Here is a 27,103-nt window from a genome sequence, read left to right as displayed (position 1 = left end):
TTAAAATTATATTTTGTACTCATTCAATTCCGCTTATTTGTGCATAAATCATACACGCCACAGTGTTATTTATTGCGGTTTTTTTATATTGTTTTTATTTTATATGGTAGTGCTGCTTTTATTGTCGCTTCTGTTCTGTCTATATGTAGCTTTAGTTGGTGAAGTATATACATAAGTGTTTGAATTTATCATGAATTAATACTAAATTTTTGCTTATCGTAAGATTTAGATACACAATTAAACACATCAAGCTATAATATAATAATGTATCGTAGATAGATGTTTTTAATGATATTATATTGTTCTATAACATCTACGGCATTGTAAAATAAAAAATTGTGGAATAGAGTTTTCCAAATTGAACTTATTCTTCGATATTTAATATTATACAGAATGTTACAAATTATAAGTGAAATCTTAGTTCAAAAGTATACTTTCCATATAAACATGTTCAGTATCTATTATTTAATTTTAATCACATACAAATACAATCAACACTCATACTGACCATTTAAATACAATTGAATTTTGATTATTTTGTACTGTCACTGAAATGTGGATATGATATAAATATATGTTACAGTTTAAGTGTATCTTCCAGTTGTAATATATATTGACAAGTTGGAATATATTCCGTCTAACCCACGTTAGTTGATTCATGTGGCGTATTTCATTACAACTGAAAATACAGTTCAACTATATAAGTTAAGAGGTTAGGTTTTCATGAAAACGTTACTCGACTAGTAAATTGAGTTAGAAAGTCACATTTTTGTTTTGAACACATTCTCAGAGTTATCGTAATACAGTACTCATTACCTTTATTCGTAATATTTAGCAAATATTAACATTTGTAATAACATCAGAGCTGTCAAAACTCAAATGTTATATTATGTACTACTGGCGCACATTGTTGAAAGTGTATTTGCGCTTGTAGACATATATTTTACTTCGAATATGAATGATCTTAAATGCCAGTTGGAATATATTACAACTGAAAATAAACTTTGATTGTAACATATCCATGCGTTTATTTATTTACTTATTATTATCTCAGAAGTTGACTTAGAAGTGACATATGTATCATTATGAAACATTCTGTATATTATTATATCGGTGAATTATCTGTTTGTATTTATTTAGTATACATGTTGATTAGCACTCCCCTTAAATTGTAAACTAACTCATAATTTAAAAACAACACCCGACAGTAAGCTAGATTTGTTACATGTTTTCTATTTTGTACGAAACTTTTTCTTTATATTGGACATATACATATGTAGATATACATATTAATGGTTTGTTGTTTTGATGTAGATGATGAGTGGAGGGCTGGCACGGCGAGATCCTTGTACAGCGTGCGGATTACCTGTGTTCTTGGCCCAAAGACTTTTGGTAGAACGTCGTCTCTACCACCGCACCTGTTTCTGCTGTGCTCGTTGCGGCGCTCAACTCACCTTAGCTGGCTTCTATCAAACTGAAACAGACGGACAATATTGCTGTGAAACCTGTCCGGACGAAGAGTCCGACACGGAACAAGATAGCACTGACTATCCTGCAAAGGTCGATGACGACGTCGCAAAGAAAATCATCAGAGAGAAGACTCTGAGCGACGAAGAGAAATCTTACAACCTACAATCCTTACAAAGATCGAATATTATGGAGAGCAACGTCATCGACGATAAGAAGATTGAACCAAAGTGGGAATCGTCCAGCGCTTTTGCCGGGTTCATGACCTCTCACTTAGCTCAAAAGGACAGCGATGACGATGACGTCCTACCCGCTCTTCCAACTAGTCTTCCTCCAAGTAAAACTGTAGATTTGCCTCAATTGGTCGAAGTTTACCTGACCGAATCAAATTTGCAAAGTCCGTCTGTTGAAGTGTCTAAGGAGCCAGAAATTAGTAGTGATATTAGTGACAATGATAAGAGTCGTGAACTCTCGAATGAAAATTCAAACATTTGTGTTAGTGATGCGAGTGCCTTCGTTGATGATGTATTTAAAGAAATTGTCAGTGAAGAGACTGCCCATCCCGTCGTTGTAAATAGTATACATGCTAACCAGCTTGAAACTGCCAGTGTTTCTACTGTAGAGGATGATGTGAATATTTCAAATGAAAGTGTTGATAAAGCGGTTGATGCAATTGCCAAAGATAATTCGGATCGTTTTGACGCGGAGGGTGAAAAGTCTCGGGATTCTCCCGCCGACACCTCCCTCGTCAAAATGAGAATGAAAATATTTGAAACAATGGAAAAAGATAGCAATAGAAAAGCTCAACCCAATACCATTGTCAAAAAATCAAACGATGATAATATTAATATTGATAAATTTAAGGTAGTTTTAGACGATAGCAGTAAGAGTATTGATAGCACTAGTGTTAGTATTACGTGTGATCCTGTAAAGCGTGAACACGATGGAGAAACTCAATCTAGCATTAGTTTAGATTTAACAGCAGCGGTGACTGAAACCAGTACTGAAGTAAATGAATCTCGCGATTCTGAATTTGAAAAAGTGCCTTGTACCGATGATAGCGCAATTGTGTCCTTTGACGACGATTTAAATAGCACAAAATCGCAAAATGTCAATGATAATGATGTATTGACCAATATACTCGACGATACGGATACTCGAATGATAACTGAAGATTCAACGCACGATGATAATACTCAATCTAATATAATTTCAATTGACAGCAGCGATGATATTATCGAAGTAAAAAATGTAGAAGAGAAACGTATCAGCATAATAAATGTAGAAGAAGAATCTATCAGTGTAAAAGATGTTGAGGAAAAACGTATCAGTATAATAAATGTAGAAGAAGAATCTATCAGCGAAAAAGATGTTGAAGAAAAACGTATCAGTATAATAAATGTAGAAGAAGAATCTATCAGTGTAAAAGATGTAGAAGAAAAACGTATCAGTATAATAAATGTAGAAGAAGAATCTATCAGTGTAAAAGATGTAGAAGAAAAATGTATCAGTATAATAAATGTAGAAGAAGAATCTATCAGTGTAAAAGATGTAGAAGAAGAATGTATCAGTGTAAAAGATGAAGATGTTAGTTTTATCAATGACGTGTCTAAACTTGACGAGTTGAATACTGAAATTATACCGTCTGATGATTCGAATGTTAATAGAGTCGAATTGGAAGTTTCAAGTCCGAAGAGTGATGTTGAAATTGTTGTTGACGATGATTCGAAAATTGAAAATAAAGTAGAATCTGTAGAAGCTGAAGAAAATCAATCTAAAGAAAATTATCCTGTACATTTGAATCCATTTTCTGACGACGAAAGTGAAACTGATGATGTGGTAGGTTGTTTATGATATGAAATGTGACGAATTTGAGTAGTCGTTTGTATGTTGACGATTTTATTTCTGATTTTAGGCTATGACTAGTGATTCTATGTCATCGAAACGAACTTCGAATTCAAGTAAAAAGGAAGAAAATAAAAATCCATTTGAAAGTAGTAGTGACGATGAACAGAATCAAATAATACCAGTCAAAAAGAAAAGTAGTGAAAAGCCTCCGAGGCCGCCACCTCCAGTGTTTCTTCTGAATGCAAACAAAGCTAATAAATCTAGGTATTAATCGTAATCACTAATTTTTTATATGAAAGATTATATTTTATACTTAAAAGTGAATTATAAATTTTATAGCAAAGAATCCAGACGCGTAGTGACAGCTCCGACTATAAGTTTAAATCCATTTTCATCCGATGAAGATGAAAATTCTGAAGATGAAAAAGTATCTACGAGAGCTCCGATTCCAAAACCTCGACAACGGTTTGCTTTTGTTATTTACATTCAAAATAATTAAAATCGAAGTGTACCATTTTTTTCATATACGATATTCATTTCAGGATCGGTGAGGAGAATGAATCAATGTCGATGAGCCATTTGGGAATCGAACCTCGTTCGTTCCATGGTTCATCAACTTCCTTGACGAGCACAATATCGAGGAGGAAAAAGGCTCCAGCGCCGAAGCCTCCAGGATTGTCAGACGCACCTCAACCGGCTCCGAGAAAATGCAGTGTCCAAGAGAATGTAGAAGATTTAAATGACTCGTCGATGCTGTCTCAACTGTCCAGTCCGAATAGCAGCTTGGTGAGTTTCAATTCAGTATTATTGTTGTAAAAATGAGGTTTGTTTTTAATTTGTTGTTTTGTTTTAGTCCCACATGTCTCCTCAAGTATCTCCCAGATCGCGCAAACGGCGTCCAGCACCACTACCTCCATCTTCAGGCCTGCATCCATTCGCCAATTCGACGTTCCTAAAATCTGAAAGCAATTTAAATTCATTAGATAGTACTTCGTTTTGTCCGTCGCCGATTTTGCAAGATGATAAGAGTTTGATGAGTCTTAAAAGAGTTGTGTCCGCAGCTGAGTTTGATAACGATCCAGATTTGTCAATCGCTACTGTTTGGGAGAATGAAAAATCAGAGGATAAGAGTAAAGATCAAGATAGTAGTATCATCAGTGATGGTAAATATTGTTATATTTTGTTTGGATTTTGTCAGTATTGATGATTTTATTAATGTTTATTTTATTTTTGATTTAGCAAGCCTTCCAACGTTTCATAATAAGAGCACTTCTGGTCAGTGGAAGCGAAGAAAAGGTCCAGCTCCGGCTATTCCTTTATTGCAAAGAAGAAATCCAGGTCCTCCGATGCCACCAGCTGTATTACGTCGCGAGCTGCAAATGCTAGAAGCTCAACAAAGAGGCTTAGAAAAACAAGGAGTACGCTTAGAAGAAATAATCAGAGAGCGCTGCGAAAGTAAAGAGGCTAATGAAAACGTTAATATGGAACCCGATCCAGAAACTGATGAATTAGTGCTGCAACTCTTTGAATTGGTGAATGAAAAGAATGAATTGTTCAGACGGCAATCCGAGCTAATGTACATGTATGTATATCAATATTTTTATGTTTGTTTTTATTGTTTGATATCTTTATTATAAAAATATATTGTGATTTCAGTCGTCGTCAGCAACGTTTAGAAGAAGAGCATGCGGATCTCGAGCATCAGATTCGATTGTTAATGGCGAGACCGGAGGCGAATAAAACTGATACGGATAAAACTAAAGAAGAGCAATTGATTCAACGTTTGGTGGAAGTTGTCGAGAGGCGTAACGAAGTTATAACGAGTCTGGAGATGGATCGTTTGAGGGAGAAAGAAGAGGATAAGACCATAAGGGAAAGGATGGCGTCTCATAGAGGTGTGTTGAATATATGTATGTAATGTATATATGTATAATAAGTTGAATTTTTTTATATAAAAGTAAAAATTTACAGCTAAACGTGAAGAAAATTCATCAATATCATCACTTGAATTGCAAAATACTTTGAAACCGGAAAAGAAGAAAGATAAGAGAAGATGGTTGAAAAAGGATAAAACTAAAAAGGGTGATGCTGATAAAATTTCCTTAGAGGATTCCGAAGTCATAATCAAGAAGGAGAAAAAACATAAGAAATGGTTCTAACGTCAATTTTCAAATTATATCTAAAAAAAAGGCATTTAAAAATATCATTTGGTTGATTTTTTCTTCTATTATTTTTATTTAAGTAATAGTAATAGTAAGTTTGTTTTAAAGTGCATTATTTTAACCGTGGTAAGTTACTGATGGTACTGGTAGCAGTCAGGTCAATAATTTGATGACTGCTATCATCATAGTAAATGCTTTGAGTTATCGTAATAACTTGATCGTAGACTATCTATTACATTGCTTTTATTTGCTTACATTTATTTTTTGCGAAATTATCTATGTATGTTGATACTTTTGAATTTCAGAATTTATTTATATTATTAATATTATGTAAAATATATTCAAGTTACATTGAAAGTATGGAATTTTTTTTTATGGAAAAGAATATTTTTGTGTTTATTTTTATACATTTTAAAATGGAATTATAAAACAGTATATCTAAATGTTTATATTGTATTTCAATTATGATTTTGATACTAGCTAATTTAAGAATATGTAAAACGGCAACAATGATCTTATTAGTTCGACTATTCGTAAAAAAATATATACAAAAAGCACATAATATATCGTGAATTGCAAGGCACAAATTTAATGTACAGAAATTATATATGATTTAATAATACATAGATCTCAGAAAAGATTGATTTAAAAAATGTCAGTAATTATAATCATTAGAATTTAGCATACGTATTGATTACCAGCCTTAGCACAATATTTGTGTTGAAAAATTCAAGTCTTTAAAAGTGTTTTTTTTTTTACATTCTTATGTATTATTATCAATATTATTATAAATATGTTTTTTCTGATATTATATTTAACCTGTATCATGTATTTGATATCAATAAATGATCTGAAAATATATACTTTGTTTTATTGATTGTAAGTTTTCACAGTACTTTTCCCAAAAGATAAATATATATTTGAATAAAATAAATCACAATGAAATAAATAAACAAGTACTAAGTATTGTAATAAAATAAATCGATAACAATGTAAATATAATATTTTAGTTAAAATCCGTTGTTTCCTTTTTCTCTGTCGGGGAGGTTTATACCTACTTTTGTATTTAGGCTTTCACTTACATTTAATGATATCGGTCTGTCCATCCTTAATAAAAATTATTTCCTGTTTTTAACCATTCAGCTCCTTTGAGAGTATAATTATTTAATAAAATGAACATCCCTGTTGGCAGCTAAATAAAAACTATTTAGCTAACAGTAATAATTTCTTGTATTAAGTAATTTCAAACAAAAATAGTCTCAATGAACGGGCAGTACAGGTACTAAAACACTATAAGTATTAATTACAGTTATTTCCTTTCAAAATATGCGAAAACAATATTAATTTCTTGACTAGTAAAAAAAGGTTCACATCCAAAATGGGTCTACCTCACGGAACCGAAAGTCAAAAGATCGAAAAAGCAAATATCGGAAGGCAAAGATCGCAAATCAAAAGATCTTAAGTCGAAAGATCAAAAAAAAAGGGTGCATGGAAAACGGTACTATGTATATATAATATCGGTCTCCGTGACGAGACAGAATGTTAAATTACAGAAAACGCAAAATATCGGTAGGCAAAGATCGAAAATCGAAAGATAAATCGAAGATCGCAGGATACAAGAGGAACAAGCTTTTCCTCCCGTATTAATGTGCGCGCGCAGAATACGGGGGGAAAAGCATGTTCCTCTTGTTCCTGTTGTATCCTGCTCGCGCAAATTAAGTGAGTATGTACCGTTTACCATGCACCATTTTTTTTTATCTTTCGACCTAAGATCTTTCGATTTTCGATCTTTGCCTTCCGATATTTGTGTTTTCTGTCATTTAACATTCTGGCTCGTCACGTAGACCCATATAATATATATCAGTGGCATGCGGTGAAATTATCTCTCTTTTTGTCATACAGCCTTGTTTAATGTGCGCGCGCAGAATACGGGAGAAAAATCCTGTTCCTCTTGTATCCTACTCGCGCAAATTAAGTGAGGATGTACGACGGGGGGGAGAAAGACTTTTACCGCACGCCACTGATATGTATACTAACCATTTTTCATATGTATGCATAGTAAACGAACATTTTCGATTTTTTAACATTCGGTGCGGTCCCTCTTTTTTCATGAAAAATGCATCAATTATTTTAATATTTATCTGAAATTTTTACAAAACTGGGTTATTAAATCTAAATTAGTATATAATCAGTGGATTTTCATCATGGTTATGTGATTAGAAAGTTAATAACGTACGTTTTTAATGGATCAAAACACATTTATTATGGCCAAAGATTTTGACACTTCTCACAAAGAGAGTGTTGTGGCCAAGTCTGATTTGACATTTGACAGTGTTGACATTACTATTGACGAAAGCTTATAAACTAACCAAAAATGATACGAACGAGCTTGCACAAATCAAAAAATGGCATTAAGCAATTAATTTTCAAGAGAACAACAACATCTTTGAACTTACAAGGACAGACTTTCGAAGAAGAATTCAAGGAAAATCATGCCGACATAAATTTATTCCAAAGAGCACTACTATCAGTAGGATCAGCAACAGTTGGACTACTCACATCACGAGCTGACATGGTAGCTTGCCTCGGCGAAACTACAGGAGAAAGTGCACTAGCATATATGAGAGAACGTATGATGAGCACCGAAGAAGGCGCTAACATCCTCAGAGACAAGCCTCGAATCAATTCCAAAACTGTAGATTACGAATGGCTGAAAACATTACCTGAAAATACCATAGGCAAAATCTATTCAGATTTTTTGATCGATAATAATGTCACAGCCGATTCACGGCCTCCCGTCCAGTTTGTTAAAGATATGGAGTTAGGTTATGTAATGCAAAGGTATAGAGAAGTCCACGATTTGTTGCATTCGTCTTTGAAGATGAGGACATCTCTACTCGGTGAGATTACTATTAAATGGGTCGAAGGCTTGCAGACTCATCTGCCGATGTGTATTGCAAGTGCCGTGTTCAGCCCTATAAGACTCAAACCGAAGCACAGAGGATATTATAAGAATTATTATCTGCCATGGGCTTTGAAGACAGGCAAAAGTGCCAAGTTTTTGCAAGGAGTATACTTCGAAAAGAGGTGGGAGCAAACCATTGATGATTTCTACAACGAAATGAACATAACGGCATTTCAAATGCCAAAGAGCACGTGATTCGAATTAAAATGTTATTTATTCTAAGTGGTTTGTGAAAATTTATTATATATTGTATAAGGAATTGTTTGTAATAATAAAAATTTATATAAAAACTACATAATTTTATTTTTAATATATTACAAAATTAAATATAAAACACACACACATATTGAAAATACATAATGACTTGTTAGACGGTAAAGTGAAACTTTATTGTAAAATTGGACGGATTAACATATTGGTGTTTATAGTAAAAATGTTGCTACATTACTATTATAATTATTAACTAGAACGATTTATAAAATGAATAATACAGTTGCCGTGAAATGCATAAGTAGAAAGTGCAGGCAAGCATAGTGCGTTGTTTTAAAACGTATCAGTCTTTAAAACGCATAAAAACAAAAGTTCATATGGCATTAATACCGTGTAAAATACAAAATTGAACGTATATACAGATGCAGTTTTGCCCAACGGAACCAACTCATAAATAATCTTTGAAATACCTTGAAATTTAAGGTATATTCATACTAACAGCACTGCAAAACAATACCCCGGCACAGCAGTGCACGGAAAATACTATTTATATTCATACTATACAGCAGCGCATGTTCAGACTTATTTTGGACGCGCGCGAGGCAAAATCAACTTACATATACATTACAGAGCGCGACAATACGGCGCAATATTGCTTACTTCATGTCGGCAAGTCAATATTGTCACAATGACGTTTTCGAAACTAATCATATGCGCATGCGCACTTTCGTTAATACGCGTGCACTTGCTACTATGAGGTCATGTCGTGCGTGAATATTTCCAGTGGCCGAAGAAAGCCAGTTTTGCTTGATACGTTATACAAGTGACATGTACTGCTGTATAATATGAATAGATTGTGTCGTCTACTGCTGTTACATCTACGCCACGTACATATTAAGGAACCAGCAGCGTGGACTGGTGGTTAGCATATATGCTTTCGAGCAGAGTGGTCACGGTTCGATTCCCACTAGTAGCTGCTGGTCAGACCTTGGTTTGTGACTCCAGGTCGATCGTTTCCTATTAGAGTTTGGCAATTTATCTAAAGCCACTTCTATTATTATTAAATTTATCTGGCTATTCCAGTCTGTGTTGTGCCCAAGGGCGAAAATACACAGAACGGTATGGGACGGCACGTCTCTGGCTTGTAAACAGTGCGTGTTACCTAAACCAAATTCGGGTGTAGTTGCGCGTGCAGAATGCGTATGTTTGGGAGGTCGCATGTGTATGCATATCCATATGCAACCGACAAGTTTCTCCTACATTTCTTCAAATATGGGATTCACAGTTATCGATCACTGTCAAGCATAAATACATGGATAAAATATCACCGAAAACACTCTAGGGGGTGATTTTTGGGACTGTGAATCGTGTATATTGGCTAGGGGTGCTGCGTTTTTTTCGTATGTTTAAAAGTATCTAAAAAAAAAAAACACATACCACGTACCACTCAGCGTGTTTTTGCTCCAATACTTATTCACGATACTTTATCTATATCCAATTCAAACATGTGTTATAGTTTGCTATTCAACCTATGAAAATGTAAAAGAAAATGGTTCTGTCAGGCAAAGCTACGTCTCTATCTACATACATACGTTATAGTAAGTGATGATATCATTTACGTAGTTCATACAAAATAATATTAAGCGTACGAAACTAAACCTTAACGCTATTGAGCATATGATATTGATTAGATTCGTTACTTATTCAGATAAATAAGGCATCGGACAATATATTTCAGCGTGGACGAGTGAATATTTGGTGCTACTTTAGTATGCGGTCTACCTTTGAATCGCAGTCGACTATTTTTTTTTATTTGTATCGTAGCAACGACCTGTGTATTATAATTTTTGTTTCTTCCTGCAGCCCCATAGTGTTGTCGAAGCATTTCTATCAAAATATCGTCAGCAACGAAGAAAATACCGACCCTAACAACCTAATTTTAAATTAATAGGGCCAACCCTAACTTAACCAAACCTAACCTGACCTTAAATAAATAGGTGTTGGCTGCAAAGATGTTTTTTTTTTAAGTTTTATTTCATCAATATTTTCACAAATAAAACATAGCAGCCAACATCTATTTATACAAAGGTCTGGTTAGGTTAGGTTAGGTTAAGTTAGCCAGATGAAACGAGCCTGGTCGCCTTTGCTGACGATGTCGCGTTGCTTGTCACCGCAAAGAACACAACATCTTTACGCCTAGCCAGCGAAGAAGCCATAAGAAGGGTTAAAAAATGGCTCGTGGATGCGGGCTTGGAGCTCGCCGTCCAGAAAACTGAAGCTGTATTCTTCACAAGACGTAGAAAGCTGCTGCCTCCTCAAATAACAGTCAACGGTTTTGAGGTGACGTTCAGCAGATCACTGCGGTATTTGGGAGTGCAGATGGATGACAAACTACGCTTTGCAAAACATGCGGAAAAAGCGGGAGCTAGGGCGGCCCAAATAGCAGAAGACCTCGCCAGACTGATGCCCAACATCGGTGGACCGAAACAGAAGAGAAGAAAACTATACTGTGAAGTAGTACACTCAGTCTTCCTGTACGGTGCTCCGATTTGGGCGGAAAAAACAAAGGTTGAGAGGACGAAGCTCAGCCTCGCTAGAGTTCAAAGAAGAGCTGCATTAAGAGTCGCAGCGGCATACCGAACAGTATCAGAAGATGCCATCCTGGTGTTGTGCGCCATTCCACCGATCGACTTACTCGCTCTAGAACGACAAGCGATCTACAGAGGTGAAAAGAAGAGTACAGCCAGAGAGACAACAATGATCAAATGGCAAGACAGATGGAACAGCTCTGAAAAAGGTCGATGGACACACCATCTCATCGGAGACCTAAAAGCGTGGTGCCAAAGAAAGCACGGTGAACTGAATCACCACACGACCCAAATACTCACGGGTCACGGGTGCTTCGGGACCTACCTACACAAAATAGGGAAGGAAACAACTCCGAAGTGCCACCACTGTGAAAACGAGAAGGACGACGCGGCCCACACAACCTTTGATTGTCCAGCATGGGAAGACGACAGAAGAACATTCAGAACTGTAATCGGCGTAGAACACCTGACGCCGAGAAACATGATCTTCGACATACTGGATAGCGCAACTGCCTGGTCAGCGTGGGAAGCATTTGCTTCCACGATAATGAAAAGTAAAGAAGAAGCAGAAAGAACCCGAGAACTCGAAGGAAGAGCCATAAATGGCTAAGACAAAACTGCTTTCCCGAAGCAAAACATGAAAATGTGCCCGGGGAGCGGAGGTGTCAAGGGGGTGGGGTTTAGTCGGTAAAAATCCGACACTATCCTCCAGTTCGGGCTGGAGGATGTCTTTGGAAGATTCCCCACCTCCGACGATAAAATAAAAAAAATGTTAAGTTAGGGTAAAACCGAAGAACCAAATAAATACCAAGATAATGATTGTAGATAAAGAACAACGATAAATACGGAATAAATAAATAAATAATTAAAATCTCTAGGAAATTTTTTTAAGAAATTTATTACGAATAGTAGAAATCGTAAAGTAAACTACCCGGCAGACGAACAGCTGACATACATAGTTTGCTCTGCGTATGCTCTACTACGATGGCACTCCATGCATGCGCGTGATGTGATTGTGTACACTCGTGCGCGGGTGACGTAACATAACTTACGAACAGCCGATTCGTAGATCAGCTGATCACAACGATCTGATATGCTGATATGAAGGCAAATGAAAAGCAACAACAACGGAAGCAGAAGTGGAAGCCTCAGCAGCCGCAACAGGAGCAATCGCAAGAGGAAGAACAACAGCAGCAGCGCCCGCAGCAGCAACAACAAAACAAGGTCCAGCACGCAAAACCAAAACCAACTATACCACGCTCAAAAAATGAAGCGATAACACTCAAGCGAAATGAGAAAAATACGTATGCGGATATTCTTAAAAAATTAAGAACCACCGTAGACATTGATACAACTGGATGTAAGGTGGATCGTATAAGGTAAACCCGGAGCGGAATAATAATAATGGAGCTGGAAAAGAATGGCGGCAACCCCACAACGCTTGCAGACGCCATCAAAACAGCACTAGGTGTCGACAGGAGATTGACGCCGATGATGAAGATAGAGGTGCGGGACCTGGATGAAGGCGAAGAGCGCCAAGATGTGATGGATGCCCTCAACACAGAACTGGGATCGCTTACGTTGGAGGAGGCTGAAGTGGTCAGCCTATTCAATGTTTACAATGGCACAAAAGTAGCAGTAATAAGGATCGCAAGCGACTAAGCCCAGACAATCCTACAAAAAGGTAAGTTACGCGTAGGATGGATAAGCTGCCGCGTACGACAGCACATAGAATACGGACATTTGGCAGCTACCTGCAGCGGAAGCGACAGGTCCCAACTGTGTCGCCGATGCGGCAAAGTAGGCCAAATGCAAGGAGAGTCTGTGCTGCATTGTCTGCAAAGATCGCGGTACGGACGAACGACACATGGCAGGATCATCCAAGTGTCCTGCATACAAATCCGAAATGGAGAGACAGAAGAAGAGGAACCTGCTGACGTAACGACCTGACCAACTAGCACGCCGTCGAGGAACCTACAAGGAGAAAAACGAAACAGCTGGAGGAGGCTGAACGGCTAAAGTTGAAGAGCTACGAGAAAGATATCAACAGGTGTCATCCCATTGATATTCTGCTACATCTCTCTCACCCACACTAACTTTTTGTTTCAGGAAGAAAAACAGGAGGACCGACCGAAAGCAAGAACGAAACAGCACCGGAAAAAAAAGAAGGGATCCGCACAAAAAGGAGGAGCCAACATGGACGAAAACAGCCCCTGCGGAAGCAGTAAACTACTGGCGTCAAGTCATTCATCGTATTATTAATGTAATATTAACATTGGCTAAATGTAATTTGGCATCTCGAGGCCATCAAGAAAATTGCGTGCCTTCTAAAAATCCTGGAAATTTTCTTTCTTTTATTAAACTTCTGGCAACTTATGATCCACTTTTGGAATTATTGATAGCCAAACATAAAGCAGGTTCTGTGACTTATTTGAGCGCGACAATTCAAAATGAAATCATCCAATTAATTTCGACACAAATAGAAAATGAAATATTTAAAGAGATAACCACTTCGCCTTTCTATTCAATCATAATTGACGGTACTCAAGATTTAAGTAAAATTTAGCAAGTGAGTGTTGTTTTTCGATACATTGTTGTTCAAAAAGATGAAATTCAACGTCCAATTGATGTTGAAATCAAGGAATCATTCGTGGGGTTCTTTAATGTTAAAAACAGTTAAATTATTTTGGATTCGTTGACAAGGGGACTAGATATTGCGAAATGTAAAGGACAGGGTTACGATGGTGCCAGAGTAATGAGTGGTGCATACAACGGTCTACAAAAGAAGATAACTGAACTCAAACCAAACGCTCATTACATTCACTGTGCAGCTCATCATTTAAATCTCGTCTCTTAACGATACCGTATCTGATGTGCCAGAAGCTTCTTATTTTTTTGATGTGGTTGAACAAATTTATAAATTTTTCGCTGTCAGCATTAACAGGTGGGAAGGTTTTAAGGAAAATTCACCATCAGTAACTTTAAAAAGATTGAACCCTACTCGTTGGTCTTCAAGACTAGATTTCATCAATGCACTTCGATATTCATATATAGATGTTTTAAAATGTCTTACAGAAATAATTTTAAAAAGTAAAAGAAATGATGAACAATCAGAAGCAAAGGGACTAAAAAAGAAAATGGAAAGTTTCGAATTTATTCTCCTACTCGTGCATTTTGATAACATTCTTCAGCCTCTCAACTTTGTATCAAAGCTCATACAATCAAAAAACGTCGATGTTATCAGTGCTCAATGCCAATGCGAAGTCCAGAAGAACAGATTTTTCTACATAAAAAGGTATGTATTTTGAAAAATTATTTTGCTGAATTTTGCGGGGGTGCGCCTGTAATTCACGTTACGCCACTGCGGTCCAGCAATGAGCAGCACAGATTGAAATATCAAGATGCCAGGATAGCTTTACGAAAAGCTATATAGGCAAGTAAAGAGAGATGCTGGAGAGAGCTCTGCAAATCGATTGATGTGGATCCGTGGGGGAGCCCCTATAAGATCGTAAGGAAAAAGCTCCGAATTGGAACTGTCGATCCATATCTTGAAAACAAGGCAAGTCTTGAATTGGTCATAGATGGCCTCTTTCCGCAACACCCAGTGATGGAAACACGATCAACAAGCAGTACAAGCGATGATATGCCGATTTTCACGGAGGAAGAAGTCGTAGCAGCCGCCAAACGAATAAATATCGAAAAGGCGCCGGGATCGGACTGCATTCCAAACGCAGTTATTAAAAGAATTGCCTTGAGCAATCCTTGAGCGTTGCTGTTGACGACTTTCAACGCTTGTCTGTCGGAAGGAACCTTTCCAAAACCATGGAAAAGACAAAAATTCGTGCTCATTTCAAAAGGAAAGGGAGGGCCACCAGGACCCTCCTCATACAGACCACTCTGCCTACTAGACGGGGTAGGAAAACTGCTAGAGACTTTTTCTACAGCGACTACAACAGCTGGAAAACAGCGACACATGACTGTCATCGTAGCAATTTGGATTTCGATGCGGTCGCTCAACTATTGACGCGATCAGTGAAGTCGTAAACACCGTAAGACTTGCATGGCGTGGGAGCGTCAAGGCGAGCAAACATGTTGTAATGATCGCGCTCGACATAAAAAATGCATTCAACACTGCCAACTGGGGAAGGACTCTCGATGCATTGGTGCTCCGGAAAAACTTATCAAGCTGATCGAGAGCTATTTTTCGAACAGAATCCTTATGTATGAATGCATGGGCAAAAAATACGAGCGATCCGTCAATGCAGGCGTACCACAGGGATCGGTTCTGGGCCCGGCACTTTGGAATGTAATGTACAACGGCTTGTTGAATATCCCAATGCCAGATGAAACGAGCCTGGTCGCCTTTGCTGACGATGTCGCATTGCTTGTCACCGCAAAGAACACGACATCTTTACGCCTAGCCGGCGAAGAAGCCATAAGAAATGGATCGAGGATGCGGGCTTGGAGCTCGCCGTCCAGAAAACTGAAGCCGTATTCTTCACGAGACGCAGAAAGCTGCCGCCTCCTCAAATAACAGTCAACGGTTTTGAGGTGACGTTCAGCAGATCACTGCGGTATTTGGGAGTGCAGATCGATGACAAATTACGCTTTGCAGAACATGCGGAAAAAGTGGGAGCTAGGGCTGCCCGAATAGCAGAAGACCTCGCCAGACTGATGCCCAACATCGGTGGACCGAAACAGAGGAGAAGAAAACTATACTGCGAACTAGTACATTGTACGGTATTCCGATTTGGGCGGAATCAACAAAGGTTGAGAGGACGAGGCTCAGCCTCGCTAGAGTTCAAAGAAGAGCTGCAATAAGAGTCGCAGCGGCATACCGAACAGTATCAGAAGATGCCATTCTGGTGTTGTGCGCCATCCCACCGATCGACTTACTCGCTTTCGAACGACAAGCGATCTACAAAGGTGAAAAGAAGAGTACAGCCAGAGAGACAACAATGATCAAATGGCAAGACAGATGGAACAGCTCTGAAAAAGGTCGATGGACACACCATCTCATCGGAGACCTAAAAGCGTGGTGCCAAAGAAAGCACGGTGAACTGAATCACCACACGACCCAAATACTCACAGGTCACGGGTGCTTCGGGACCTACCTACACAAAATAGGGAAGGAAACAACTCCGAAGTGCCACCACTGTGAAAACGAGAAGGACGACGCGGCCCACACAACCTTTGATTGTCCAGCATGGGAAGACGACAGAAGAACATTCAGAACTGTAATCGGCGTAGAACACCTGACGCCGAGAAACATGATCTTCGACATACTGGATAGCGCAACTGCCTGGTCAGCGTGGGAAGCATTTGCTTCCACGATAATGAAAAGTAAAGAAGAAGCAGAAAGAACCCGAGAACTCGAAGGAAGAGCCATAAATGGCTAAGACAAAACTGCTTTCCCGAAGCAAAACATGAAAATGTGTCCAGGGAGCGGAGGAGTCAAGGGGTTGGGGTTTAGTCGGCAAAAACCATCCTCCAATGCGGGCTGCCAGGATGTCGTTGGAAGATTCCCCACCTCCTACGATAAAAAAAAAGGTTGGCCCTATTCATTTAAGATCAGGTCGTTAGATCGGTATTATTCAGTCTCATTGTCACACGCGAGAACAGTGAGACCGCATATTAAAGTAAAAACGTGAAGGTAGATCGCATACTAAAGTAGCACCGAAAATTTATACTGTTTATATCAATTCTATTGATTTTTTTTATATTATAGGAACGATATGGTGAATCTTGAATATGAACTCTGGAATGCAATACAAAGTGAACAAACTAAAATGGTTATAAAAAATATGGCTTTCGTCTAAAAATACATATTCGTAAGGCACGCTTGACTAAAGTACAATATGATTACTACATTCAATACGAATCAATCGGATCCATTTGTATTTTGTAATTGTGTCGATTTTAGAGTGATCTTATTATCATAAGACGGCAATACTTTCCCTTTGCTCGGAATCGTACTTATTTTTTCGGCCGTATCCGATTGCACGTTTTTTTTCTGAAGTTTGCCACCTCCGTTGTTTATGCTGTGTCCGCTCGTCGATGATTCAGAATTTGTGTTGTCGTCGTCTTTCGAGTTGATGTTGTTGATTAATTTAGAATGTAAGGGTTTTATCAGCGATTTAATGAAGGAATCGTCGTCAGTCTCCTCTTTCGAAGATCGAAGCGACGGTGAGTCGTTCCGCGAATTCAACTGATCCGACGAGGACTTGTAGGAATCACTATTATCGTTATCGTCGTATCGTATCTCTTCCGATATGCTCTCGTCAGATGCGTCGCTCTTATTAGTAGAATATTGACTAGTATTATTGTAAGTTGGATTCGCTTCCGATTCATTTCCGGTCATATTGTTTTGTGTCGTCTCCGGAATTGACGCTTCGGTTTTTGCACTAATTTTGCTATTTGCTTCCTCGTTATTTGACTCTCTCGACTGTTCTTTTTGTTTCGTGTTTACAGATTCAGACAAACTTTTATCGCTGTCTGTATGCAGTTCGATATGAGCGTCAGCGTTTAAAGACGGTTCCGACAGAACTGAGGACTTGTCGTCTTCGATATGATCTGACGACGACTTATCAACATCTCCGGATCCGTTTAGATCGAGTTGAAGCACGACTTTGTTCTTCTCGCTTTGTATACTATGATTCGTAGAGTCTGAAGTGAACGTCGTATCATAATTATCCGGACTGTTCGTAACGAAGGGTTCATTTTGAACATTGCTATCATTCGGATCGAGGACTTTCTTCATAATTTCTTGCGATGTAGACGCCGAGTTTTTATTCAACTTGAAAACGATTGATATCAACTGCACTAGAACGGGCAAATGAGACTTGTCGGTACTATCGTTCAATTTGAGGTCATATAATAGAGAATCCCTGCCTTTGTAAGTGTATGTATGTGGTTGGCCGGTCTCGGCAGAGTAAACGCTGGCTGTGTGGTGGAGCCGACAGAACTCTAGTAGTTCATGGACCAAAAGTAGAGCTAAACGACCATCGTGAGTGTTCAACATTTGTTGGAGGTGAGCGTGATGAGACCGCTTCTGCTCGTGTTCCCGTTCCAATGCTAGAAATACTCCGGCTCGTAGATGGGCACGTACTGCTGCAAGTACACCAGTCTTTTCGAGAGCTTCCGTTACCAGCTCTCGAAGCTCCGGATCCTCTTCTATTCGTCCTTCAGACATTTTGTTCGATTAGATTTGAATATAGGCACTATATTGAACGTACTTTACAAAGTACCATCACAATTTCATTCTGAAATAATATAAAATACACATTGAAAAAAAAATTTGTAATGCATATGAAGTTGTTTTGTATGTAAATATTTGTTGACATAACCTAAAAATGATACATACAAGTTCTGATCATAACTGAATAAATAGGTAAATTAATTGTATCGAATTCTAATAAGCATGTAAAATGACAACTTTAAGGCATGTTTTGAGTAAAAAAATATACGTATGTACGATTGAATTTTAATTGTCGGTTATATGTGGCAACTTCGTAGTGAAGTAAACAAGTATTGGCATTTTCAATTTTAGCGCAGTTTTTTGCGAAATGACGACTAACCTGAGATTTGCGAAGGTCTTAATTGCCGATTGGAGTTGAAATGATGTCAATTTAATTTAATATCGGGTAATATTCGATCGGTAGTAAATGATACAAACGGACACGCGCACACATCAGAAATGGCACTTCAGGACAGTGCTGCCACGCGTAAATATACTCTGGTGTTGACAGCGTACAAAATTGTAAAAAGGGATAAAATATTTTATTTTAATACTATTAAAATAGCTTATTTGATTTTAAAAATATCATAAATAATATAAAATATTATTTAAAAGTGTCACTTTGATTTTTAAGGTATATAAAATACTAAAAATTGTCAAAGTATTGTTGGATAATTTGAAGTTTATCGATGCTGTTATTATTCACTATTAATTGATAGCAGCAGTGGCGTAACTACTATTACACGGGGGTATGTGGTAAATACTAGCTATTACGGTTGCGAGAATCTCAATTTTTGATAGTTATTTTTTTTATTATTTCGATTATTATTTATTTCGCACATTGCGATCGCGCAAATAACAATTTTTGCCACGAAAATCGTGAATACGTATTTTCTGACAATCGAGTTCTTGTTAGTATGATATTTAATGTGAGTAAATCTCGATGAATGGAATTTTGGTGGGTAAATCGAGATTTTAGTTGTTTTTTTTTTTTTTATTTATTCATATACATATATTTACAGGATATAATGTTTATTTCAAAGTTGGACATGTATTCCTTATCAGATAAGAGTAGCTCTTGTGCCTAATAAGGGAGCTACGATTCTATTATAAATTCTTAAAATCTATTATAATATTTTTTATATAAAAATTACATTAAAATTTTTCAGTGTAAGTTTTTTTTGAAAAAGTGTTTGATTTTTTTTACTTGTTCTGTTTGGTTAACAATACAGCGCAATTCAGAAGGGAGATTATTATAGTTATTTATGGCTTGGAAAATATAATGGTTTTGCATTTGTGTTGTTTTAAAATTTGGTGTGATAAATTGGTTTCCATTTCTCATTAGTTTATAAAATTCTTGATATTCTTTGTTATTTTTTTCTTTACACATTTTTATAATGGAAGCTTGCTTAAATATGTCATCGATATTTGGTACTGGAAATAGTTTAAAAAGCGATTTTGTCGAGAAAGTAGAGTTTTTTTTAAGTATTACTTTTATAATAATTTTTTGCGAAACTTTTACTGAATTTAGATTGCTTTTGTAGGATCCTCCCCAACCTATAATTCCATAGATAAGCAGAGAGTGGACAAGGGCATAATACACATTTTTTATTATTTTCACATTTAAAATATTTCTTAACCTAACAAATATATATATGCATTTCCTTATTCTCTTTACTAGCTCTGTTCTATGTAATATAACTATTCTCTGTAATATGGCTTGTCCATTTCATGTTTTGGTCAATGATAACACCGAGATATTTAATTTCAGAAGAAGAGTTGATTACAGTACAAACAGGATCATGTAGTTTACAGTTTACATGGTCACATTTTTCATCATGGATTATAATATTAACTTTTTCTATAGGTATTTTTTGTAATGAGAATAATATATATGTTGTTTTTTTTGCATTAAGTGTGAGTAGGTTATTATCAAACCATGATTTTAAAGTATTAATATATTCATTTGCAAGTTTGTTAACTATTTCCCAAGTTTGGCCTTTTACTAATAATACAGTATCATCTGCATAAGAGATTAAATCACCCTCTATTTTCTGTTGGAAAATGTCATTTACATATATCAGAAAAAGTAATGGTCCGAGGACCGTGCTTTGAGGAATGCCAAATATACTTGTAAGTGGTGTACTATATGTTTGATTTAATTTTACAATTTGAGTGTATGTATGTGTAAATATCGTTTTGTGTGGAATAATCACCGAACCTTGATACATATAAATACATATTCAAAAAATAAAGCTATAAATAACAAATATAATTAATCAATTAACCGAAAACAGTCAAATTTTTGTATAAAAAAAATCAGACTTGGCAAACTTGAAATATTAGCATGAAAAAGTTCAGAAAATGTCTTTAAAATATGTGATTGCAGAATTTAGAAATTTATATATAGGCAAGGACGCTTAAAATTTGCAAGTTTATATATTCCATTTAAAAAAAATGGGGGGGGGGGGTTTGATAACTTATGCCTTTTTGTAGTTACGCCACTGGATATATATGTATGTATACGATCTCAATATAAGTTCTAATAACCAATTGGTTGACTTCCGCAGCCCGGCTGATTACTATGATCTCTTCCCAATTGATTGGATTCATAGAAAGGAGATAAATTGAAAAGACGAAAACAAATTAATAAACGGCTTTTTGGTTTGCGGTCTAGAAGAAAGTAAGAGACATATTGAAAACTACCATTGATGAAAATCTAAGCATCTTAAATTTGTTTTGATACTGTTGGTAAAAGCATGACATATGTATATGTACATATACATATATTTATATTAGCGACGAATATAAAAATTTTTCAAGAGAAGGGGGGGCGATATTTTGGGAAAAATAAATGAATAAATACAATACAAACTTTATACGGTAAGCGCGCACGACAATCGTTGCCACAAAAAACGCGAATACGGAATATCTAGCACTCAATCTCTCGTTAGTACAATATTTCTCGTGGGTGGCTTTCGATTAATGGAGATTTTGGGTGCCAGATGTTCCGAGATCGTTTTTTGCCGAATAATCATCGAACCACTTTATACATATGTAAATACATGAATGTACAGAATGGGTCAAATAGTAGATGTTGAGGAGTCAATATGCTTTTTTATTAATAAACTAATTTCAATGATATTAAAATATATACAGTAAAGTTTGATATCTTTGAAAAACGGTCCCTTCCCCGTTGCCGTTAGATTTTTCATAGCATCAGTTCATTTTTAAGACATAGTCTTGAGTTTGAGTCGCGATATTGCGAGTTGAGACCAATTCAACCACGTTGGTGGCTACAACTTTACTTCATTCCCGGCCGTCCCATTAAATAGCCACACCGTCATTCTATTCCTTTTGCCCCCCATAGCCCTAACGTTTAAATTTCTGCACAAATTTTCTCTTAGATCTGCCTAATGAGAACATGTAGCTATCAACTCTTTCAGATATCCTCACAGCAACAAATCGGAAACTGAAATATCGATAAAATGTGTAGACAGAATCTTAAAATTAACCACTCGCAGAAATTTCATTTTTATTCATGAGGGAGGGGAGGGGGGCGAATGTTCATATCGCTCCCTCTTGGATCCATCCTTGATATAGCTTTTTTTTGAAACGCTAGCTATTTATGTTATACTAGTGTTTTGCCCGTTGATTTCAACGGGTGCTTTCAGAATAGAATTGATACACGAATTAAAATGAAGTTATATGTGATATATAAACATAACTTGGACACTTGCTGACGGAGGATCTATCTGATGACCGTGACATCGAAAGACAAAGAAGAGCCATTTGTGTAAGGGCAAATATGCTGGCTAGACGATTTTTCCACTCCAGTGTAGAGGTTAAGAGACAATTATTTATGTCCTTTTGTACTAGCCTCTATACTGGTGAATTATGGACCAGATTCAAGCGGGAGACGATGAGGAAGATAAAAGTACAATACAACAACTGTTACCGTGCTCTTTTCGGGTTACCTAGGAGCTGTAGCGCGTCGCAAATGTTTGTAGAAGGGCATGTGCCTCACTTTGAAGCCATTCTCAGGATGAGAGCGGCCTCTCTACGTCTTCGTATATTTTTATCGCCTTATTGCCTTCTTGCTGCTGCATCTTCTCATTTGCATTCTTCATTGTATGTTCGATGGATGGAACTGCTACACCGACCGCCTTGAATAGACATTAAATTATTATTATTAGACTTATTTATTATTATTTATTTATTATTATTATTATTATTTATTATCAGTAATATTTATATATTTACTTATGTATTTATTTATTTATTTTTTTGTTTACTATTTTTCAATATTTTTTTTATTATCTATATATTATTTATATGGGCGTTGGGGATTGCACTATTCTCCTCATCGTCTGGAATAAAAGCTATTATTATTATTATTATTATAATGTAGTAAAAAGTTGAGTGCGCGCATTACACGCTCGTCGATCCAAACCGTTCTTCCGTTAGAAATGATGAATTAACATGTGTGTGTGAATGTCTTCGTGGATGTGTGTGTGTGTACCCTTCCACGCATCCCCAATTAAATCCCCATACTCGCCTGCCACATACCTATGTACATACATCTCGTCCGTTTATATATATATATATATATATATATATATATATATATATATATATATATATATATATATATATATATATATATATATATATTATTTATTATTAAAAAATAAACTAGTTATTCACTTGTAAAAACAAAAAATTGTGCTATTTTTGCAAAAGCATATTTCATTTACGATAATAATACAGAACAAAAGACTTTTTACAGTATCTGTCTACATCAGCATCGTTTATGACCATACTTACGTTTATAATTATAATTTTACATGTAAGATCATACGATAAAAAATATTCACCATGCATTTGTGCATGTATTCTGAACATAAATTTAAGTAATAAACGTAGTAATTAAAAAATCCTAAAATAAAAATTTAAAATGCAAAACAAAATTAGACCTTACGTTTTTGGCGGTCAAGGAACTCTACATATGTACATAGACGTGACTTATCCGATCTAAATATCAAAAATAAAAAACAAAACAAACCATTTGTTATATCCGTGGAATGAAATTATCATGTCGCATACATACGTACTTATAGTACGTTCGCGTGTAAAAATCATATTTTGTTTGCGGACAAAATCAATAATTTTTCACAAAATATATGACATCGTACTTTTGATATACCCTTAGTAATTGTAGGTTTTGATTTTCAACTGCACGCACGGCTGTAAATCAAACGTTTATTTATTTACAAATGTCCTAGTGCCATTTAGCACATGTACGTACTTTTTAATGCTAAAAATTAAACAATATTTTAAGTTCGAGTATGCGGTCAGAACCTGCAAGCTCCAAGCATCAATCCAAAGTGGCAGACGTTGAGAAATCGAAGTTTCCATCTTATTTTATTCCATTCAAACGTATTTGTGGGTCACGATTGAAAGCTCGAGAATAATGATTGCCATTTATATCACTTTTGGATTTTTACAAGATCGATTCTATGTATATTAATCGAACTCGGTGCAGCTGTTCGAAGCCATTCCACGAATATTAAACTAAAATTTATTACGAATGAAAATATGTTATAAATGAATAGCTGCAGGCAATACATATTGCAATGTGATAGTTTCCGTGTTACGAAACGGAAAACGGAAACGTGTCGTATGTATTTTTAATACCGATTGTATGTACATACATGGGGGGAGGGGGGGGGGGATAATTTCAGTAAAATCGATCGAACATTAAAAATGTATTATGGTGCAGAACGGGTTAAAGACATTATAACCCGCAGCGTCGTACAAATGTGTTATAAAATGTGCGAATGATCAAATTCTGTACACAGCTGAAATTTTGATGATTCAGTTGAAAACATTCGTGTATGTGAGATGTTGATTTACATATGTACATAAATTGAGTTGACAATTTGAAGCTGATGAAAAATGTTTTTAATTTTGTGTTTGTTTGATTCTTCCGAAAAATCTCTCAAATAGAGCTGAAGGCAATCTGCAATGATTTTAAATATGTTGTGTAGTGCTGTCATTGGACTAGAAGGATTCAATTACAATAAATTCAAATGGTTGTCCATACTGACATTGTTCACTCACATTAGCGAAGCTCAGAAACTAGAATAGGCCCTACCTGAGGTAGTGGCAGTGGATAGTTATGGTATTGTTGCGTAGGGGTGGGTGGAGGATCCAGATAAAAGGCCAAAGTCGCTTCACAGCATTTATTGGGTGATTAAGGAGATTCACGCACAGCCAGTGCTCCATCCAGAATGCCTTCATATAGCCTAAGTACCTGCTTATAAATAGCAGGTCGCTCACTGCATCTTCCTCGACGCGTTTGTTTACCTATTGTTATAGTCACGTACCAGATATGCAGTCCCACGGTTTCGCGCTGTCAGTTCTGAGAACTCCAACGGGAAGCGACCGAATGCCGTTACCAACCACTAAGTCCATTCGGGGGTCTCCATTGTGAGCCGGCAGCACTTAAGCCTGGAGATAATCCTCGAAAACCAATTATAATGGCCGCTCCTTTTAGCATATGCTAAATTACATATATGATTCACGACTGCGCGAACAGTTTCAGTCCGTTGATATACATATGTATGTTTGTTTCACGTTTTCGTCATAAACGAAAACCTGATACAAAATTGTATCATCGGCCACAAACGATTGACGAAAAAGTGATTCAAAAATATATCAGCGAACTGACACATATATGTGAATCATATATGTGTCGGCGGCCAGTAAGCGTTGTGCACCCAACATGATACAAATATGAGTCATAGTGTTAATAGACATTGTTTATTTCAAAATCATTGATATTTCGGGTGATTTTGAGAATCTTTGACGATTTTCTTTATATTAATAGGAATTTTCCCTATATAATGGCGGCTCCTTTTAGCATATGCTACAGTATGGTCTGCCGCGTCATCCGCTTGAACGGACTCGCCATCTCAATTATGTTTCCTTCGCAGTACTGACGATTTATATGGTGTTCCATCGAAGACAAAACATTTTTTAATTTATCTGTCTCTTCAAGCATTTACATATGTAATTTTTACTAGGAATACCTATCAAATATCATTCTGAACTATTATTATTTTGTTAAAATAACACATATTTACATTAAACTTTTTGAGCACAAATATGGAAAAGGACTCGGCTCACGAAGCGATTACCTCGGAAGAAATCAGTGCGAAAACAAATAACGAGGCCTTGGAATGTTGTGTTCTCGATCGACTGTTCAGAAGATTAAGTTGTGAAGACAAACAAGATGTTATTAACACTTGACTTAGGGCGAAAACACACAGCGATCAACGTGGCACATGTTTTTTTTTAGATAGTTTTAAACGTGAGAAATAATGTGGAATGCCTTGCACACATTCATGGAACGCTCAGCACACACCATCCCAAAATCACCCCCCTGGAGTGTTTTCGGTAAAATTGTATCCTTCTATTTAGCCTTGCTTGACGATAACGGTGTATCCCATATTTAAAGAAATGCAGGAGACCACCCTACAGCGGGGAGTCAAGCACACGACGTGCCGTTCTTCCCTGTGTGATTTCGCCCTAAAAATTCCGCTAGTTACTGCGATGGACGTTCAGTTAAAAATGTGTGTTTCAAGTTAAAATAATACAAAATCTGGGTTAAACATCCAATAGTATAAAAAGAGTTCAAGAAATGAAAATAATAACAGCTGAAGCAGAGCCATCATTCCAAGGTGGATATCATTCTCACACTGACCGCTGAGCGTGGCGCGTACTGAATTCCCCCTCTCTGTCTCGCATTTGAAGCTTCTCTTGAAAATAATTATTTCTGTTGACATTTATCAATAATTTTATTTCATAATTACATACATGATTCGAATCATAGAGGTTTTGTTGAGAAATACATAAAATATGAAGACCCTGCATTAATTTTTTTTGGAGAATTCAAATAAAATACTATTCACTCGCTATCCATCACAGTGTAATAAGTGTTAAGAAAGGCAGGCTATTCGGGATATTTCTATTAGCACAAAAATTAAAAAGTATACTCGTCGCTTCAAGATTATTATAATTGAAAAATAAAAAATAAATTGTATATATTTTTTTGTCCATACCTAGTTCCTTGTTTTAAAAGTCACGGTACGCCACTGTTGTGTACGTATTTTAAGTAAACGTAAGTTTTTGACAGAAACGATGATGCATGTATGTATTTAGGAGGACGATCTAGAATGAAGATATTGAAGAATGAGAAGATATTTGACAATATGAGATGATCAGGTGAAGGTTAGCTTCAGTCGGAACTGCAGAGTAAATAAATTATTGATGTTGCTATGGATGTTATTAGTTGTTTTAGAACTACTATATATTATGTAGCCCATGGGTAACATATGATAGCAAATTCAGTTGCTTTCGCAAATCACTCAAAGGAGAAGTGATTATAAAATAGAATGGATACCAGGAAGTATGTAGACGAAGAAGCAAATCACTGATTCATTCAGATGAGACCTCGTAGAAGTACTTTGTCGACAATGAGTAAATGTCGCCATCGACCAAAGCGAGGATATGACGGAAAATAAGAAAACAAGAAGACTACGTTGAAAATTTCAACGAAAAG

The 27,103-nt window shown here is 36.5% G+C and overlaps 3 protein-coding genes across 6 annotated transcripts in view; 2 read left to right on the top strand and 1 right to left on the bottom strand.

Moving 5' to 3' along the window:
* Window positions 1-6,330, top strand: part of MICAL-like (protein) — a 117,862-nt gene extending 111,532 nt beyond the window's left edge. For 3 of the 4 annotated variants that reach the window (XM_077439561.1, XM_077439560.1, XM_077439563.1), the window contains 8 exons: window positions 1,315-3,306; window positions 3,383-3,579; window positions 3,655-3,780; window positions 3,858-4,101; window positions 4,169-4,478; window positions 4,555-4,897; window positions 4,972-5,210; window positions 5,287-6,330. In XM_077439561.1, the coding sequence (XP_077295687.1) occupies window positions 1,315-3,306; window positions 3,383-3,579; window positions 3,655-3,780; window positions 3,858-4,101; window positions 4,169-4,478; window positions 4,555-4,897; window positions 4,972-5,210; window positions 5,287-5,474 (3,639 nt within the window). In that variant the 3' untranslated portion in view covers window positions 5,475-6,330. The remainder of the gene's footprint in view (window positions 1-1,314; window positions 3,307-3,382; window positions 3,580-3,654; window positions 3,781-3,857; window positions 4,102-4,168; window positions 4,479-4,554; window positions 4,898-4,971; window positions 5,211-5,286) is intronic. The other variant, XM_077439562.1, reaches the window with a different exon arrangement.
* A 1,440-nt stretch (window positions 6,331-7,770) lies between these two features.
* On the top strand, window positions 7,771-8,722 carry Coq4 (Coenzyme Q4). Its single transcript, XM_077439100.1, has one exon. The coding sequence runs from the start codon at window positions 7,852-7,854 to the stop codon at window positions 8,635-8,637; it is 786 nt and encodes a 261-aa protein (XP_077295226.1). The 5' UTR covers window positions 7,771-7,851; the 3' UTR covers window positions 8,638-8,722.
* A 4,877-nt stretch (window positions 8,723-13,599) lies between these two features.
* Window positions 13,600-18,962, bottom strand: LOC143917561 (uncharacterized). Its single transcript, XM_077439099.1, has 2 exons — window positions 18,818-18,962; window positions 13,600-18,502 (listed from the first exon to the last, which is right to left on the bottom strand). Exon 2 carries the CDS (start codon window positions 18,430-18,432, stop codon window positions 17,122-17,124), a length of 1,311 nt encoding a protein of 436 aa, XP_077295225.1. The 5' UTR covers window positions 18,433-18,502; window positions 18,818-18,962; the 3' UTR covers window positions 13,600-17,121.
* Window positions 18,963-27,103: the final 8,141 nt, after the last annotated feature.

The sequence above is a fragment of the Arctopsyche grandis genome, chromosome 10, assembly GCF_051622035.1.
Source record: "Arctopsyche grandis isolate Sample6627 chromosome 10, ASM5162203v2, whole genome shotgun sequence".
NCBI classification, from domain to species: Eukaryota; Metazoa; Arthropoda; class Insecta; order Trichoptera; family Hydropsychidae; genus Arctopsyche; species Arctopsyche grandis.
Note: the sequence above shows the minus strand (reverse complement) of the source record. Positions and strands in the feature narration are given on the sequence as shown.

What these genes read in the sequence shown, in the direction of transcription:
- Coq4 (XM_077439100.1), top strand. Translation starts at nt 7,852, where the DNA reads ATGATACGAACGAGCTTGCACAAATCAAAAAATGGCATTAAGCAATTA.
- LOC143917561 (XM_077439099.1), bottom strand. Translation starts at nt 18,432, where the DNA reads ATGTCTGAAGGACGAATAGAAGAGGATCCGGAGCTTCGAGAGCTGGTA.